Source organism: Cervus canadensis, chromosome 30 (assembly GCF_019320065.1).
Source record: "Cervus canadensis isolate Bull #8, Minnesota chromosome 30, ASM1932006v1, whole genome shotgun sequence".
Taxonomy (NCBI): domain Eukaryota; kingdom Metazoa; phylum Chordata; class Mammalia; order Artiodactyla; family Cervidae; genus Cervus; species Cervus canadensis.
In genome coordinates this window covers 10,141,096-10,157,005 of record NC_057415.1, presented here as the reverse complement: position 1 = coordinate 10,157,005, position 15,910 = coordinate 10,141,096, and the positions used below count along the sequence as shown (strand labels likewise).

Here is a 15,910-nt window from a genome sequence, read left to right as displayed (position 1 = left end):
TGAGTATCTGAACCTGAAGCCATTTGCAAGGCTCAGTGGATTATGTGGAACCCATAATAATCCATGATTATCTCCAGAGTTTGCTAATTTGAGCAAGGACCCAATCTCAGCTGTTGTGAAAGCTGATTCTCTTTCTCAGGGAGCTTTCATCACACTCAATATCTGAGTTATGGGATCAGAACCCAAACCTCTCATTTATGAGTGAATATTTATTTGAAACTGTTTTTCACTGCTAAACTCACCAAAAATGTAGAAAGGAATGCTTTTTGTTTAATGTATACATTCAGCATGTAGCAAAGAAACTTGATGGCATTCAGCCTGGTAGTTTAAAATCTTTAAGAAAGATTTCATCATCTCAAGTATTTGTATGACCCTGGTATTTTGAATAGTCAAGGGCCTTGGTCCTCAAAGTCAGGTCGCTGGATTAACAGCAACAGTGTCACCTGGGAACTTGGTCTCTGTGCCAGGCCTGGGATGGGGTCCTGCAATCTGTATTTTCATATGTGCTCCAGATAATTATTGGAGAAGGAAATGGAAACCCAGTCCAGTGTTCTTGCATGGAGAATCCCATGGACAGAGGAGCTTGGCGAGCTATGGTCCACAGGGTCGCAAAGAGTCAGACACAACTGAAGTGACTTTGCAGGTAAATGGAAAGCATGTTAAAATTTAAGAACCACTGCGCTTAGTGACTCAGTCATGTCCAGCTCTTTGCGACCCCATGCACTACAGCCCACCAGGCTCCTCTGTCCACCAGGATTTTCTAGGCAAGAATACTGGGGTGGGTTGCTATGCCCTCCTCCAAGAACCACAACTCCAAGGCAATTGGGATTTTCAAAAGTATTAGTTCCCTTAGGTAGACATTAGAGCCTACAGTTCAGTGGGCTTGGTATGTTCCCAGAGTTGTGTCACCATCACTATGATCCCTTTCCAGAACATTTTTATCACCCCATCAGGAAACCGAGTACTCAAGCGGTCCTTCCCATTCTCCCCTCCCCTCAGCCCCTGGCAGTTATGAAGCTATATTTCTGTCTTTGTAGATTGGTCTATTGTGAAAATTTTATGCAAATGGAATCATACAATATGTGGTCTATACACCTTTTATGTCTGACTTTTCACTTAGCTTAATGTTTTCAAGTTTCACCCCTGTTGTAGCAGGAATCAGTAGGTACTTCCTTCCTTTTATGGCTCAATAATATTCCATTGTATGGATATACCACTTTTCTTTATCCTTTCATCAGTTGATGGGCATTTGGCTTCGCTGTGATGAAGAATGCGGCTATGAAAACTCGTGTACACATTTTGATGAGGAACAAGATTCTGATTTAATTAGGTCTGGGTAGGATCCATGTTGGTATTGTCTAAAAGCTCCCCCGTGTAGTTCTGATGCACAGTCAGGCTGAGAACCTCTGGTTTAGAACCTTTTTACTCAAGTGTGGTCCATACGCCTGCAGCTCAGCATCACTGGGGAGCTTATTAGAAAGCTGGACTCTTGGGCCTCACCCAGACCTACTGAACCAGAATCCACATTCTAACAGGATCTCTGGGTAATTCACAAGCTCACTAAAGTGTGAAAGGTGTCAGTTTAGGGAGATACTCTGGGTCCTTGACAAAATGGGTCCTTTAACAAAATTCACACAAACCCAGACAGGAAATTTATTAGGGACTACCTTTATGTCCTGCACACAATTCCATACACATGTGGGGACAGAGAGTGTTATTTTAGCCTCCACTGTGTCCCCAGTGCCCAGCACTGTCATGGCCTAAAGCAAGTGTGAGATAAAGATTCTTCCGATGGAACAACCAGGGAGCCACTGAACCCCTCAGTGCAGCCCTGTGTCAGGAGATGGTGAGCTCCAGTGCTCTGGGATGGGACTGGGGTGGGCTGGCAGCACCTGAGTGGTCTGAGCACTTCAGTCAGACCCTCTAAGTGGGGTTGTGCATGAAGCTTCTTTGCTGTTGTTTAGTTGCCCAGTCATGTCTGACTCTTTGCGACCCCATGGACTGCAGCACACCAAACCTCCCTGTCCCTCACCATCTCCTGGAGTTTGCCCAAGTTCGTGCCCATTGTATCAGTGATGCCATCCAGCCATCTCATCCTCTGATGCCCTCCTCTCCTTCGGCCCTCAATCTTTCCTAGCATCAGGGACTTTTCCAGTGAGTCGGCTGTTCGCATCAGGTGGCCAAAATACTGGAGCTTCAGCTTCAGGCTGAGTAAAAGATGAGATTATTTGAGTTCTGGAGGTAGTGACTGGGACCGATGGGGTGTTGCCCCCACCTGGCCTCAGGAACCTGGAAAGAAAAAAAGAAAAAGATTGGTCTCTGCGACTTAAACTGTAAAATAAGCAGAAAGAATCTGCACACGTCTATAAAGTTACTTTAGTCAGAGACAAGGACCCTCAGCCTGACCCTTCAATGAAAGAATCAATCCAGCTAAGAAATAGGAGGAGATCTGAAGAGGGCATGATTGGCGTGGAAGAACAGAGGGGACAGTGGTGAGATGCCCTGAGCTAGGAGTGGCAAGCTGACACCCCACCCCCACCTATCCCCAGCTGAATCAGGCCAGGCATATTTTTTTTGTTTGGTGCTACAGTGTTTTCAAAAATAGAGTTTGCTGCAACATTAAAATTCAAAGGATTTTACCTTTCAACGAGTCTCCGCGATGCTGGAGCTGCATGGTGCTGACCCTTCCACCGGAGCCAGCACCCTCTGTCCTGCTCCTCGACCCCTGACCCCAGCCCCCGTCACTCAGAATCAGGTTGGTCTGAGCTGGAGAAGATGGCAGGAGAGGATACTGAACAGGTGACAGCTCTCACTGACAATGAGCTGGCTTTCTGGCCTTGTAACCAAGTCTTTTTGAGGTTGATTGACTGGGACTAGTCTCCGTAAGATTGAGTGTGTTTCTGGACTCCTCATTCTACCGAGAGCGCAGGCAGCCTGTCCCTGAGGTGCTGGCGGGGGTGAGGGCGGCTGTGGTTGTCACTGTGTGGGACTTTTCCCCCAGGGACGGTGGCTGCTAGGCCCCGTGTCTCTCCTCTATCCTCCCCGTCTCTCTTGGAAGTGGCTGCAGACACTTCAAGTTTTCTGAACCCTGGGGCCCCTCCCAGTTTTCCTCTGCTTGCCCTCCAAGCAGTGCAGGTAGGGTTCTGGTGACCCAGGTGGATGAAACGTAAACAATCCTTCTGCTTCTTCCAGGCCTCAGTCAAAACTTAGGGCGACTCTTTCTCCTTTTGCATTGCAGGTACCTTTTGTACCTGCAAATTAAAAGAGATATTTTCCATGGTCGACTGCTCTGCTCCTTTTCGGATGCTGCCTACCTGGGTGCCTGTATCGTTCAAGGTAAGTGTGGGCCCAGCTGCCTATCCCCACTGTTGTACGGGACAGCAGAGCTTTGGCTGTTCAGAGCCTCTCTCCTCCCAGCCTGTGCTCATCCTGTCTGTGTTAGGGTTGGAGGCCTGTCAGGGCTGGGTGATCAGCAGTGGAGCCCCCCTCCTTCCCTCCCAAGCCCCTGAGGTCCTGCTGGAAGATGGGCTGTTGTGGTCCCAGGGGCCTCTGCATGAACAGTGTCCTCAAGGCCCCGAGGGAGAGCTCAGAGTCTCTATTTTGAAGGGGATGGAATGCATGACTTTATAAGAAGTTCTGAAGGATTATGGGATCTTCAATGCCCTGAGCTCCAAATACCAAGTGTGGGGCCTGCTGGGTATGTTGAGCAGGGGATCTGTGTCCAGGAAGGTAGGTGTCAAACAGGTGTCATTTCAAACCTTTGATGAATGCCTTGATGAAATGTCAAAGGATTTATACAGGTATATCCACATGTGTAGTATGTGTATATATATATGTGTACCATATCTAATTCTTCACCTTTACAATAGTCACACAGCATGGTGAGAAACCCAGGCTCACAGTCTCTCATTTCTCAGTTTGAGCCTGAATTCCCATTTCCTGGTTATTTCACCACAGACAAGTGATTTAAACTCTTTAAGCTTCAGTGTCTTCATATATTGAAAGAGGTGGTTATACCTCTTTCACTGTTGCATGATGATTTCATGAGACTTAGTCTCAGGGTTGAACAGGCACCCGCGGGAAGTGGTGAACACTTAGGACCCAGGGTTGGTTTTCATATGTTTCTACCTGTAAGAAACAGTTGTTTGAGGGAAGGCAGTCTCCAGGACCCGAGGCAATGCATTGCCATGGGGAAGGGCTCAGGACACAAGTGGAGAATGACTCAGATGTTCTGTTTCTCTGGGCCTGCCAGGAGGCAGCTGAGCCTGTTTGGAGGGACTCAGGTGTTCCAGCCATTTGTAGCTTGGATGTTGATGACATGTTTATAAGAGAAGAGGAGGGTGGGGAAGGGAACTAGGAGAAGAGAGGAGGATGGGGGGAGAGAGAGAGAGAGAGAGGAGGGGAGGGAAGGGGGTGAGAGAGAGACACTACCAAGTGAGCTTGTCACTCTTATAAAGGATCTGAAATATCGAAGGAGCTTATGATGGGGTCATAAGTGGTTGATGACAGTCACCTGTCTGATCACAGTTCCAGACTTCATTCACAGCTTAAGAGAAACCCCCGTCATTCTGGGGTTTCACTGTCACTCACCACTGTCCCCAGGGGATGCTCTGTGCTGTGAAATGGTTCCTAGGACCATGTTTCTGGGTGTGTGCACTCTTTGAGAAATCTGAAGTCTATCTGTGTTGCTTTTCCCCTTCCTCTGGGAGCAACCTAGTACTGCTTAGCAGGTTTTGGCAGAGCTGTTAAAACCCTTGGAGATATTAAAGTTTAAAATCAGGGTGACGGTGATACCCTGATGAGATTTAATCCTTCCATCTACTCCAAGGTGGAGTGTGTGCTTCTGAAAGCTGCCTCTCTTACACAGAGCTAAAGAATGTTCAAACCTTTCCTGTGAAGACTGCAAGTTCCTGGTTAGGGTGCACAGTCTTCCATAAAGGAAAAGCAAATCAATACTAATCCGAGCAGCAGACTAGCCTATGAGCATTTCAGGACGCATTTAGGCATTAGTGAATCATGATCAATTCTCCAAGGGCAAGCTCAATATGGATCTGTAATGGGAAACTCTCCATCCTGTTTTATGTTTGAGATAAAGCCACAAAGCCCCCAGCCAGATGATCAGGGCCCGTCTCATCCCTTGTTGCTATTATCACTGGCCGCACTCAAAGATGCTCTCAGGAGAGTAGAGTTGGAAATGGACTGACAGACCTCAAAGAAGCCTTTTAGCTCTAAAACGCAGTGGTGTCCACGGGCCATTTGTAGCAAATCCAGTAAAAGCTGGATTCATAAAACTCTCTGTGGCTGGGGGAGTTATTATAGCAGCCTTGGAGATTGTTACAAATGCAGATAAAGATCTGCTTTGTCACAACTGCTTATGCTTTCAGAGTGATAGGAAATGTGGAGTAAAGGATTAGAAAGCGGAGGACATGTGACTTTTTATTGGCCTCTTGTTTGCTAACATTCTTTGAAGGAGGATGTTTTAAGCTTTCAGAATGTTCTGAGTATATAATACAGGCAGCCATCCAGAGTTTTGCTACCTGTATACACTAAATATGAGTATTTTCAATGCATGCTTTGCATTGTCTTTCATAATGAAAATTGCAAAACAAACACACAAAGCCCTAGGGATCTATTTTTGGCCTTTCTTGGTGCACATATTTTCCTGTTCCTTCAGCAAAACAGCAACATGTCAGGATTACTGATCTTATCTCCTACTCCTGGTATGTCCAATCCCTGTGGGTCTGTGGCTCCTTCTAGCTATTCAGAACTCTGTTCAGATGTCACTTCCTCTGAGAAGTCTTCCTGGACTATTAAAGGAGCCTCTCTCTGCACATTATTCTTTCTAGTGTCTCTGTTTTGCTGTCTTTTAATAAGCACTTAGGTCCGAAATTATCTTGTTAAGTTGGTTGGGGTCTTATTATGCATTGCCTCTTATGTAGAATCTAAATTTCATGGAAGTGGGACTCTGGGAGTCTTTTTTACTGCAGTACCCCTGTGTCAGGCACACTCAATTCTCCACTATGTTAAGTGAACCAGGGCACTTGCATAAATTGCACCAAAGTATGCTCTATCTCTGTACCTGGGAAAGACTGATTGGTTTACTACCTCATCCCTGTGTTCTCCAAACATTTATTGGACATTCCTAGGTGGCAGGCATTGCTATGTGAAGTCCCTTTGGAGGGTAGGGGAAGACAGGTAAACAGGAAGTTTTGATAGTGTCTCAGTGTCTACAGAGAGGGACACAGGGGTCGCCACTCTGATCCCATGAGGACCCTCATCAAGCAAGGGTGGTGAGGGACATCTTCTGAAGAAGTCAACCCTGGAGCTGTAATGTCTTGTATCTCAAGTTCTTTTGGAACAAGCTCTCTCCAAACCAAGGGAAATGCCACTGCCATACGTGCCCTTGAAAGTCAATACTTCTTTTGCCATCATCCGATCACACTCATCATTTGGCTTCAGCTCTTTGGATTTTGCTGACAATTAAATTCTCTTTTATTTTAATTTAATTTTACATTCTCACAAGCCAGCCCATGTGCTGTATGTTATTTGTTGTAACTTTGCCCTCAACACCATGTGCAGAAAAGAACCACACGCTGCTTACCCAACTCCTCTTGGGATGGAAAACAGAATTTTAAATGAGCTTAATCATTCATAAGCTTTTGCTTCAGGTGAAGTCAAAGTTAAAGATAAGCTTCAAAGAACAAGAAAGCAGGGCAAGTGATGGGGCAGATGTTGACATTTACCTTGTCAGCAACCCTGTGCAGGTTCCATAGTGTTCCTTCTCTGAGTTTGCTGGCATTTGCCAGGCTACTTATTTGCTGTGTTTGGCAGTACAAGGCCATTGTATCTCACAAGTTTTCCTGGAAGAAGTACCCACCGTGAACAACACAAATGCAACAGAAAACAACATAAGCACAAACAGTGCTACTAACCACTGTGCAAGTTGACATTTGCATTGGACATGGCATCGTTTACTATCAGTGATCCATTCCCTATGGAAAAGTAGGCTCTGAGTTATACCATTTCCTAAATTTTGGGTCCATAGCCAGCTTACAGGGGTCATGTGTATGTGTGTGTGTGTGTGTATGTGTCAGTGTGTTAAGGGTGGTTTTTTTTTTTGAAGACTAGATTGAGTTAATCACCAGTTCGTGGCTCACTTTCATCCCGGTCCCATTGGCCCACCTATTGGTTGAGTTTCCTTTTTTTCATTATACTTTGTTTTCATTCCTAAAGGCAACAACTGGATTCTTGTATATCATTGACTTGACATACATCCTTATAAAATGATTAGTATTGTTTTGTGTGTATATATTCTTAAGTTTCATAAATTAAATGGGGCTATATTTAATCCTTCCTTTTTATGCTCAGAACACTGTTTGGGGAATCTACTCACATTTCTGGGTATAGTTGTATTTTGTTGCTTTTAATTGCTGCAGAGAGTCCAGTGGGGTGCATTGCCCTTGTGGTATTTACTGCTCCCAGCAGTAATGAACACCCCAGTTGCCCCGTATCTTTTGTTGCACCTAGAGTTTTTCTAGAATATATGCCCAGAAATGGGCTTGCTGGGTTGTAAGATTAGACTAAATACTCCCAGCTTACTCTCTAGAAGAGCTACATGCATCAAAAATCTTCAAATGTGTCATAAGCATACCTTCTATTTCCTCATGTTCCTGCCAACACATAGAATCATCTGACTTACTAAACTTTTTGTTAATCTTATAGGTATAAAGTGACATCTTCTAGTTTTGGTTGGGATAGCCCTCAGTACTGATGAGTTTGAGCAACTCTCCATACATGAGCTCTATGGGTTTCCCTTCTGTGAATTGGCTGTTGACATTCCTTCACCTTTTCCTATTGGAATTCCTCCCCATTTACTTATAGATTTGTAGGAATGTTTTTTTTCTTTTTTCTAGATATTAGCCTTTGTCGGATTTCTATTTTGCAAATATGTTATTTCAACTTATTATTTTGACTACTTTAGTGAAATATTTTAATATTGATATGACCAAATTAATCAATTTCCCCTCTGTGGCTGATGACATTTGAGATCTTATTTTGAAAGTCCTTCCTCATGTAGTGTACATTTAGGTTGTATGTAATTTGAACTCTACTGAGAAGCTTTAAAGGGCTTTGCTTTCCTCCCAGTTTTGCCCTTTTACCATCATTAGATGATTCAACAGGACTGGGACAGCAGATACAAATTACAGAGTTGGATGTGGTTTGGCAGATGTGCTCAAGGCATATTGATTTCTATCTACTTCAAAGTCATGTTGATGATCAAGTTCCTCCAACACAGTTTTCCCACCACCTTTAATGTACTGTCCTGGGCTATTTCTGCCTGAGATACTTGCCCCTTCTGGCTCATTTTACTTAGAAAGCTTGTGGAATCAGTAGAATGTATTCCCATTGCAAGAACAGCCCCTTTGCTGCTTCAGGCTGTGGTCAATGCTCATCCTTAGTCCATCTTCTCATAGACCGTCTGGGCGCTCAGAAATGTGCAGCCATTTCTTTTTACCCCTAAAGACCCTCTGGAGGAACCCTGTGTTAGAACCCAGCAACCTTAATCTGGGATGCTCAGCCATACTTAGTCACGCACTCTTTACTTTGAAGAGCAATCCATTTATTTTTATATAAATAAATCCTCTTGGGTCCTTTATGTTTTGATTTTTTTTCATTGAATGGGCCACACCTGCACAAATCTCAGACTAAACAGCTCCAGTCTGGGAATTCTTCGACTCAGAGAAAATTAACTATGAAAGGAGGCTTGAGGAACACTCAGTGGGTTCATGGGGAACACTTGGAAATATTGGGAGGCGTTCTGGGTGTTCACAATAGTGGGTGTGCCACCACCACCTAGAACCTGAAGGGTGGGAGTGCTCAATGTCTTACCATACCTTGGAAGGTCTGAAACAATGAAGAATTGCTTATTTCCCCAAATGCCAATAGTGCCCCACTGAGAAACAATGATTTAAATTCCTTTATTGTATAGTTGAAGAAAATGAGACTCAGAGAGTTCATTCAACAAGTGTCCAAGATCACACAGCTAAATCTAAACTAGAATATGACCTTCTAGACACTCAGGCCGTAGCCTTTCCTTAGAGATGAACACATTTTGTTGTGTGAGCTTGTTCCACTCTCTTCTTTTGAGTGGCAGGAGCCATTTCATGTATATCCTATTTTTGTTGTTTTTAATCTTTCTGTTTATTTTTTACTGGTTACAGCTGAGCTTGGTGATTACGATCCTGATGAGCATCCTGAGAATTACATCAGTGAATTTGAGATTTTCCCCAAGCAGTCACAGAAGCTGGAAAGAAAAATAGTGGAAATCCATAAAAATGAACTCAGGTAATAGCCATAGACGTTTGTAGGAATGATAGAGGTGAGAAAGTATTCATACGACAGGGAATGTGGAAATCATGTCGTGAGCTAAAAATATTTGTAATGTGGGGGTAGACTGTTTCAGCTGGCAGGGCAATATTTCTGGGCACTGGCAAGGTCCCCCATCAATGACAGTCTCAATGATGTGGGGTCCCCTGGGTGGCTGTTTATGAACCATAAGCAATTATTAGAGCCATATATTTTCTTATGGGTTTTGACTACTCTGAGTTTCTGAAAGTGAAATCTAGGATAATTAAGTAATCCTTTCTGTTTTGAACTTTGCATTGCCTCTCCCCTGTCCTGTGGTCTTTGCTTAAATTTTGACCCCAAGTATTAATAAAATGGAATCCATTGGCAAGGTTTCCTTTACTGAGCTGCTTTCAAGATAACAGATTCAGTGTCTGCTTCTCTTTGCCTTGTCTGTGAGGCTCCAGGATGATTCTTAACTGCAGAGCAGTACCATTAGAAGGAGCAAAGTCACATACAGTATTTATTCACTGTGTATTGGACACTATTTTAAGTACTTGTGAATATTGGTTCATTTAATCTTTGCAGTAGTCCAGGAGATAGGTGCCATGGTTCTTCTGTTTTACAGTTGAGGGAACTGAAGCACAGAGAGATTAAACATTTTACCGAAGATCACACAGCTAGCAAGTGATAGAGGCAGGATTTGAATCCAGGCGGCCTAGCTCCAGGCTTTTGAGTATTCTGATACTTCTACTATGCATAGGCTAACAGGTAGGAATGAAGCATGGATAGGAATCACCACCAGTTTGGAATCCAGGTAACTCAGGTATTCTAGTCTGTAACTAGAACTTAGATTCTTGCAAATCACAGGAAATTCATTTTGATAATAATAGCAAGCATGGGCTGTGCTATGACAAGTATGGATGAAGAATTATAAGCGCTGAGATGCTTCCACCTTCTGGGATTCTGGTAATTATATATATATACACAACTAATGTCGTTGGATTATGAGTCTGGAACAAATATCTGTCCCCTTGAGAGGGAGCGCCCAGATCCTGCTTTATGCTGGCACTCCCCCTTCTGGTGAGTTCGAGAAGACTGTACATGTGGGCCTTAAAGGGGGCAGCATGGTTCTGCTTTAGTAAGACCTCTGTTCTTAAGAGATAAAGATGATTAGACATCAAGAAATTGTACCGATTTCAGAAACTAATGTACCTTTTCCAGGGGTAATTTTAGGGTATCATCTCCTAAAGCTTTGTTGAAAATATGACAGTCTGCCTACTCTTTGTTCATTTAGGGGACTAGCAAGCTGGAGGTAAAAGTAAATTCCTGATGTTGCCATGGGGCTTCCCGGGGGGCTCAGCGGTAAAGAATCTGCCTGTGATGCAGAAGATGCACGAGATTCCACGAGTTCAATCCCTAGGTCAGGAAGATCCTGTCAGGGCATGGCACCTCACTCCAGTATTCTTACCTGAAGAGTCCCATGGACAGAGGAGCCTGGCAGGCTGCCGTCCATGGGGTCACAGGGAGTCCAACGCAGCTGAAACAGCTGAGTACAGTGTTGCATGAGGGCCGTGGACCAGCAGCATGTGGGCAGCCCAGGGTGAGACCCTTGGGACGAAGGAGTCACGGCCACTGTGCGGCTTAATGGTGAAAGGAGGTGGAACAGCCTGCTCTGAACAGAATTTGCAGGGCCTCAGATGCTTGGAACATATGATAATAAATGTTTGTTGAGCTCTTACTGGACGCCAAAATACTGTGCTAAGAGCCTGACATACACCACCCCACTCAGTCTTCCCAGACTCTACGAGGTAGGGTCCATTGTTGTTCCCCATCTGAGGGGAAGCAAGCACAGCCTGGAGTGAAGGACTTGTTAGTAGCAGAGTCTGGACTTGAACCTTGTTCTTACCTGACACTAACACCTATGCTCTTATCCCCTGGGCTGAGCAGCCATAAGGCAACCTGGTAGTCATGTTGATGTTCCTCGGTGATCACCGTGGTGAGGGTGGGGACTGTGGTAGAAGAACCAGTTAGTTCTGTCATCCATGAAACATGCTGGGGACCTCACAAGAATAGGAGTAGAGAAACCTAAAGAGGTTCTTGAGAGACATTGTAGCAAGACTTGGTGACCTACTGGGTTTCATGAGTAAATGAGTGGATCAAAGAAGATTCCAGATTGCCTTTTGTAATCAGAAAGCTGTACATTGAACCTTGTGCCAGCTCCTGAATTTGCTTATAACCCTGAAAGTAGTCATCATGCATCTAGAGAATATAGAGCTCCAGCAGTCAGCCATGGTTTGTAGATCCCAGAAATGAATGCCATGGCTTGGCCAACACTGCTTTGCTGTGTTGCAACAAGTTTGTAATGCCCAGAAGGCCCTTGTGAAGAAGTCAATGTTGTATGTGTGGAGGACGAAACAGCCAGAAATCATGTGATACTGCAAAGAGAGATTCAGACGATATTTTCCTGTGTGATTTGGCTCCTTTTTCTCCTTAAGTAGTCATATGTTTGCTTCTGCATCAGTGCAGTGGAGAGAGATTTCAGGTTTGATGAGAAGATAAGAAGAGCAGCCAAGCTGATAAGGTAGAAGAGAAGGGGCTTTCTAGAATTGGCTGGAAACTTGCTGCAGAGACTGGAGGTGACGCTGGGGATCAGCAAGCCCTCTGTGCACAGGTCATGAAAGTATTGATCTTCTTGCGTGGGAACTGGACCTTTGGCTGGACTGCTCTGCAAGCCTGAGAGTGCCAGGGAAGAGTCATGATGGCAGAGACCCATCTGTGACTTGGGGGTGCTGCACCAAGGTGTTACTATCTTACTCTCCATGGTTATCACAACACCTGTGACCCTTCCACACAACAAAGGGATAAAGCATGATCAATGATTTGTTGTTATGGAAACTTCCTGAAAGGTTTCCAGTTGGCCTTTGTTGGGGTTTGAAGGGTCCTCCAAATAATGTTCCGCTCCTACCCGTTTTCTGAAAAAATCAAGAAAGAGAACAAGAGATGGCAAAAGAGACTCTCAGACACTAGCAAAAGGACCATGATTTGCCAGATAAACAAACAGTATTAGCTCTGGGGAGTCACAGCCTTCTCCAGCCTTTTTACTTGATTAGAATCCTCCTCCTCCTATGCTCTCTGTGGAAGGACTGAAGTTGTGATTCTTGGGAGAAAATTAATCAGAGAGGAAAAACTTTCCTTCTTAGGAGGCTACACAGCACTTGAAGGTGGACCCAAGGTGGCTTGATAGACAGGCATTAATAAGAGAGTTCTTTAGGGGGAAGAAGGAGAGAGAGAGAAAGACTGGAATTTTGAGGTGCTTGAAAATATAAGGCCAAGATTTTAGCCAGAGTCTGCTTGGACTAAGTGCTTAGACTCTTTTAGATGTTGAAGAGATTTGTGAATGAAGTTCATGGGTCAGCTTTGCCTCTTCAAATGTGCCCCATCACTGACTGACGGAGGGGAGAAGACATAGTTTTGCAAGGGTAATACTGCAATTATTGATCATCTCAGTATCAGTCAAGGTAAGCTAGATTTTCCTGAGGAAACAACTCCTAAAAGCTCAGTGGGTTAGAACAAGAAAGGTTTGTTTCTTGCTCTGATGTACACCCACAAGAGGTCAGCTGGGGGACTTGGTTCATCATTGGCACTTAGGGAGTCACGGGCTTGGATTTGCCAGGAATAAGAGAGCTGTGGAAAGTCCTGCTTTAGCTTGGAAGTGATACATGTCACTTCTGCTTATCCACTGTGCCAGAGCTAGTCACATGGCCACACTCAACAGCCCGCCAGGCTCATCTGTCCATGGAGTTCTCCAGGCAAGAATACTGGAGGGGGTAGCCATTCCCTTTTCCTGAGCATCTTCCCAACCCAGGGATCGACCCTGAATCTCCTGCATTGCAGGTGGATTCTTTATCATCCGAGCCACCAGGAAAGCCCCAACACAACCGCCAGGAAGTGCAATTCTATCAGGTCCAGAAGGTGTGAAGTGGAAACAGCTAGCAAACATCTCTGAATGGCCTTCACAGTCTCATTGACTAATAGAGTTTTTGTTTTAACAGACTTTATTTTTTTGAAGAGTTTTAGTTTCACATCAGAATTAAGAAGAGGAAAGTATGCAGATTTCCTCTTTATTCCCCGCCCCTCTACTTGCACAGCTTCCCCCATATCTATGTCCGTCCCCCACCAGAGTGGTCCATTTGTTATAATAGATGAAACTACATTGATTTGTAGGTATTATGCACAGTCCATATACTTTAGGGTTCACCCTTGAGGTTGTACATTCTGTGGATTTGGACAACAGTATAATAACATATATCCACTATTATAATATCATACAGAAAATTTTCACTGCCCTGAACATGTTCTGTGCTCTGCCTTATTCATCCCTCCCTAACCTCTGGCAACCACTGATCTGTTACCTGTCTCCATAGTTTTGCCTTTTCTAGCATGTCATGTAGTTGAAACCTTATAGTATGCAGCCTTTTCAAATTAGCTTCTTTCACTAAGCAGTATGTACTTAAGATTCCTGCTTGTCTTTCTATTGATAGCTCATTTCTTTCTACTGCTGAATAATATTCTGTTGTATGTACCACAGTTTATTTATCCTTTTACCTACTGAAGAACATATGGTTGCTTTCAAGTTTTGGAAGTTATTATAATCATCCATGGGTAGGCTTTTGTGTGGGCATAAATTTTCATCTCCTTTGGGTAAATATCAGGAAGCATGATTGCTGGATTGTATGGTAAGAGTATATTTAATTTTGTAAGAACTGCCAAACTGTCTTCCAAGTTGGCTGTACCATTTTGCATTCTCACCAGCAATGAGTTCTTGTTGTTCCACAATCTTTACCAGCATTTGGTGTTTTCAGTGTTATGAATTTTGGCCATTCTAGTAGGTATATAGCTGACAGAGGTTTATTTAGAAAGATTTTTTGTAAAGGCATCTTTGGGCCTCCTAATGTCCTCTGAACTAGAGAATATGGATATGTATCATTTATCTTTTTGAATATATGTCAGTGCTAAAACTTGCTGAAGCCAAATGCTTCTTTTAGATCAGGTGTAGTTAATGAATTTGTTTGGCTCTTTGGGCTGAATGGTCTCAATTGCCACCACTCTGCTTCTGTAGAGTGACATAGATAATACATAAATGAGTAAGTGGTGATTCACTAAAACTTTATTGACAAAACAGATTGTGGACCAGATTTGATTCATGGGTTCCAGTTCGCTGACCTATTTTAAATATCTGACTTCCCTGGTGGCTCAGATAGTAAAGAATCTGCCTGCAATGCAAGAGACATGGGTTCGATCCCTGGGTCAGGAAGATGCCCTGGAGAAGGGAATGGCTACCCACTCCAGTATTCTTGCCTGGAGAATTCCTTGGACAGAGGAGCCTGACAGACTACAGTCCCTGGGGTTGCAAAGTGTCAGACACGGCTGAGTGACTAACACTTTGAGTTTTCAGAACAGATCTCGAATCAATTTTTTCTTCACTATCCTGACTCTGGTTGGATGGCATCACCGACTCAATGGACATGAGTTGGAGCAAGCTCCAGGAGATGGTGAAGGCCAGGGAAGCCTGGTGTGCTGTAGTCCATGGGGTCACAAAGAGTCAGACTCGACTGAGCGACTGAACAACAAATCCTGACTCTGCAGATAATTTTAAGGCAAAAAGATCTATATTTGTTTTTAAAATTTGGTATAAGAAACAAGCTCATAATTTATAGATTTTGAGTTTGGTATGCAGAGATGAGATTCTAGCAATAGGACTGCTTAGAAATAGGATATTCCTCCTAGAGCCCTCTGGTGGCTGGAGGAAGCCATTGCCATAATCCCTGCTGGGTGTATGTGCTATTGTGTCCCACTGTTTGCAACCCATGGACTGTAGCCCACCATGCTCCTCTGTCCATGGGATTTCCCAGGCAAGAATACTGGAATGGGTTGCCATTTCCTTTTCCAGGGGATCTTCCCAACCCAGGGATAGAACCCGTATCTCTTGTGTCTCCTGAATTGGCAGGCTGGTTCTTTATCACTCACACTACATTGGAAGCCCCCAGAGTCCCTGGGGATGTGACAGTTATGTTTTACTCTCTCGGTTTCTGTTTTCCACTGCTTTAATCCCAACCATCTGGGTTAAGAGGGATGACCTATGCCATTAGCCCTGAGAGTACTTGGAGGGGGTTGAAGATCAAGGAATAAGAATGACTTTACTATCAGGAACCCTGATAGGCTTCCCTGAAGTTTTTGCTGGAGTTTCTACTCAGCTAGTCCTCTCAATACCAGTTCATCAGGTTTCTCATCAGAAGCCAAGATTTTTGAATCAGTTCCAGTCACAAGTCATCAGCTTTTAAATATTCAGAAATCTCAGTTGGCAGTGAGGTGGTTTGATGGTGTATTCCTTGCCTTAAAGAGCATAAAAATGATTGGATTAGCCATCCCCGTAATGATCTAATACAGGGTGTTTTGTGCTGGAAGTAATGATGACACTGGGTGTATTTTAAACAGACTCGTTATCTCTTTTTATTTCTCAGAACTCACATTCTGTGTAAATCACGTGCCATGGCTTCCCGGC

General features: G+C 44.0%; 1 protein-coding gene across 3 annotated transcripts in view; it reads left to right on the top strand.

Annotated features, from left to right (window-relative positions):
- The window catches only part of FRMD3 (FERM domain containing 3), a 329,394-nt gene that overhangs the window by 208,931 nt on the left and 104,553 nt on the right, over window positions 1-15,910 (top strand). For all 3 annotated transcript variants that reach the window (XM_043453217.1, XM_043453216.1, XM_043453218.1), the window contains exons 5-6: window positions 3,239-3,336; window positions 9,222-9,345. In XM_043453217.1, coding sequence (XP_043309152.1) covers window positions 3,239-3,336; window positions 9,222-9,345 — 222 coding nt within the window. The remainder of the gene's footprint in view (window positions 1-3,238; window positions 3,337-9,221; window positions 9,346-15,910) is intronic.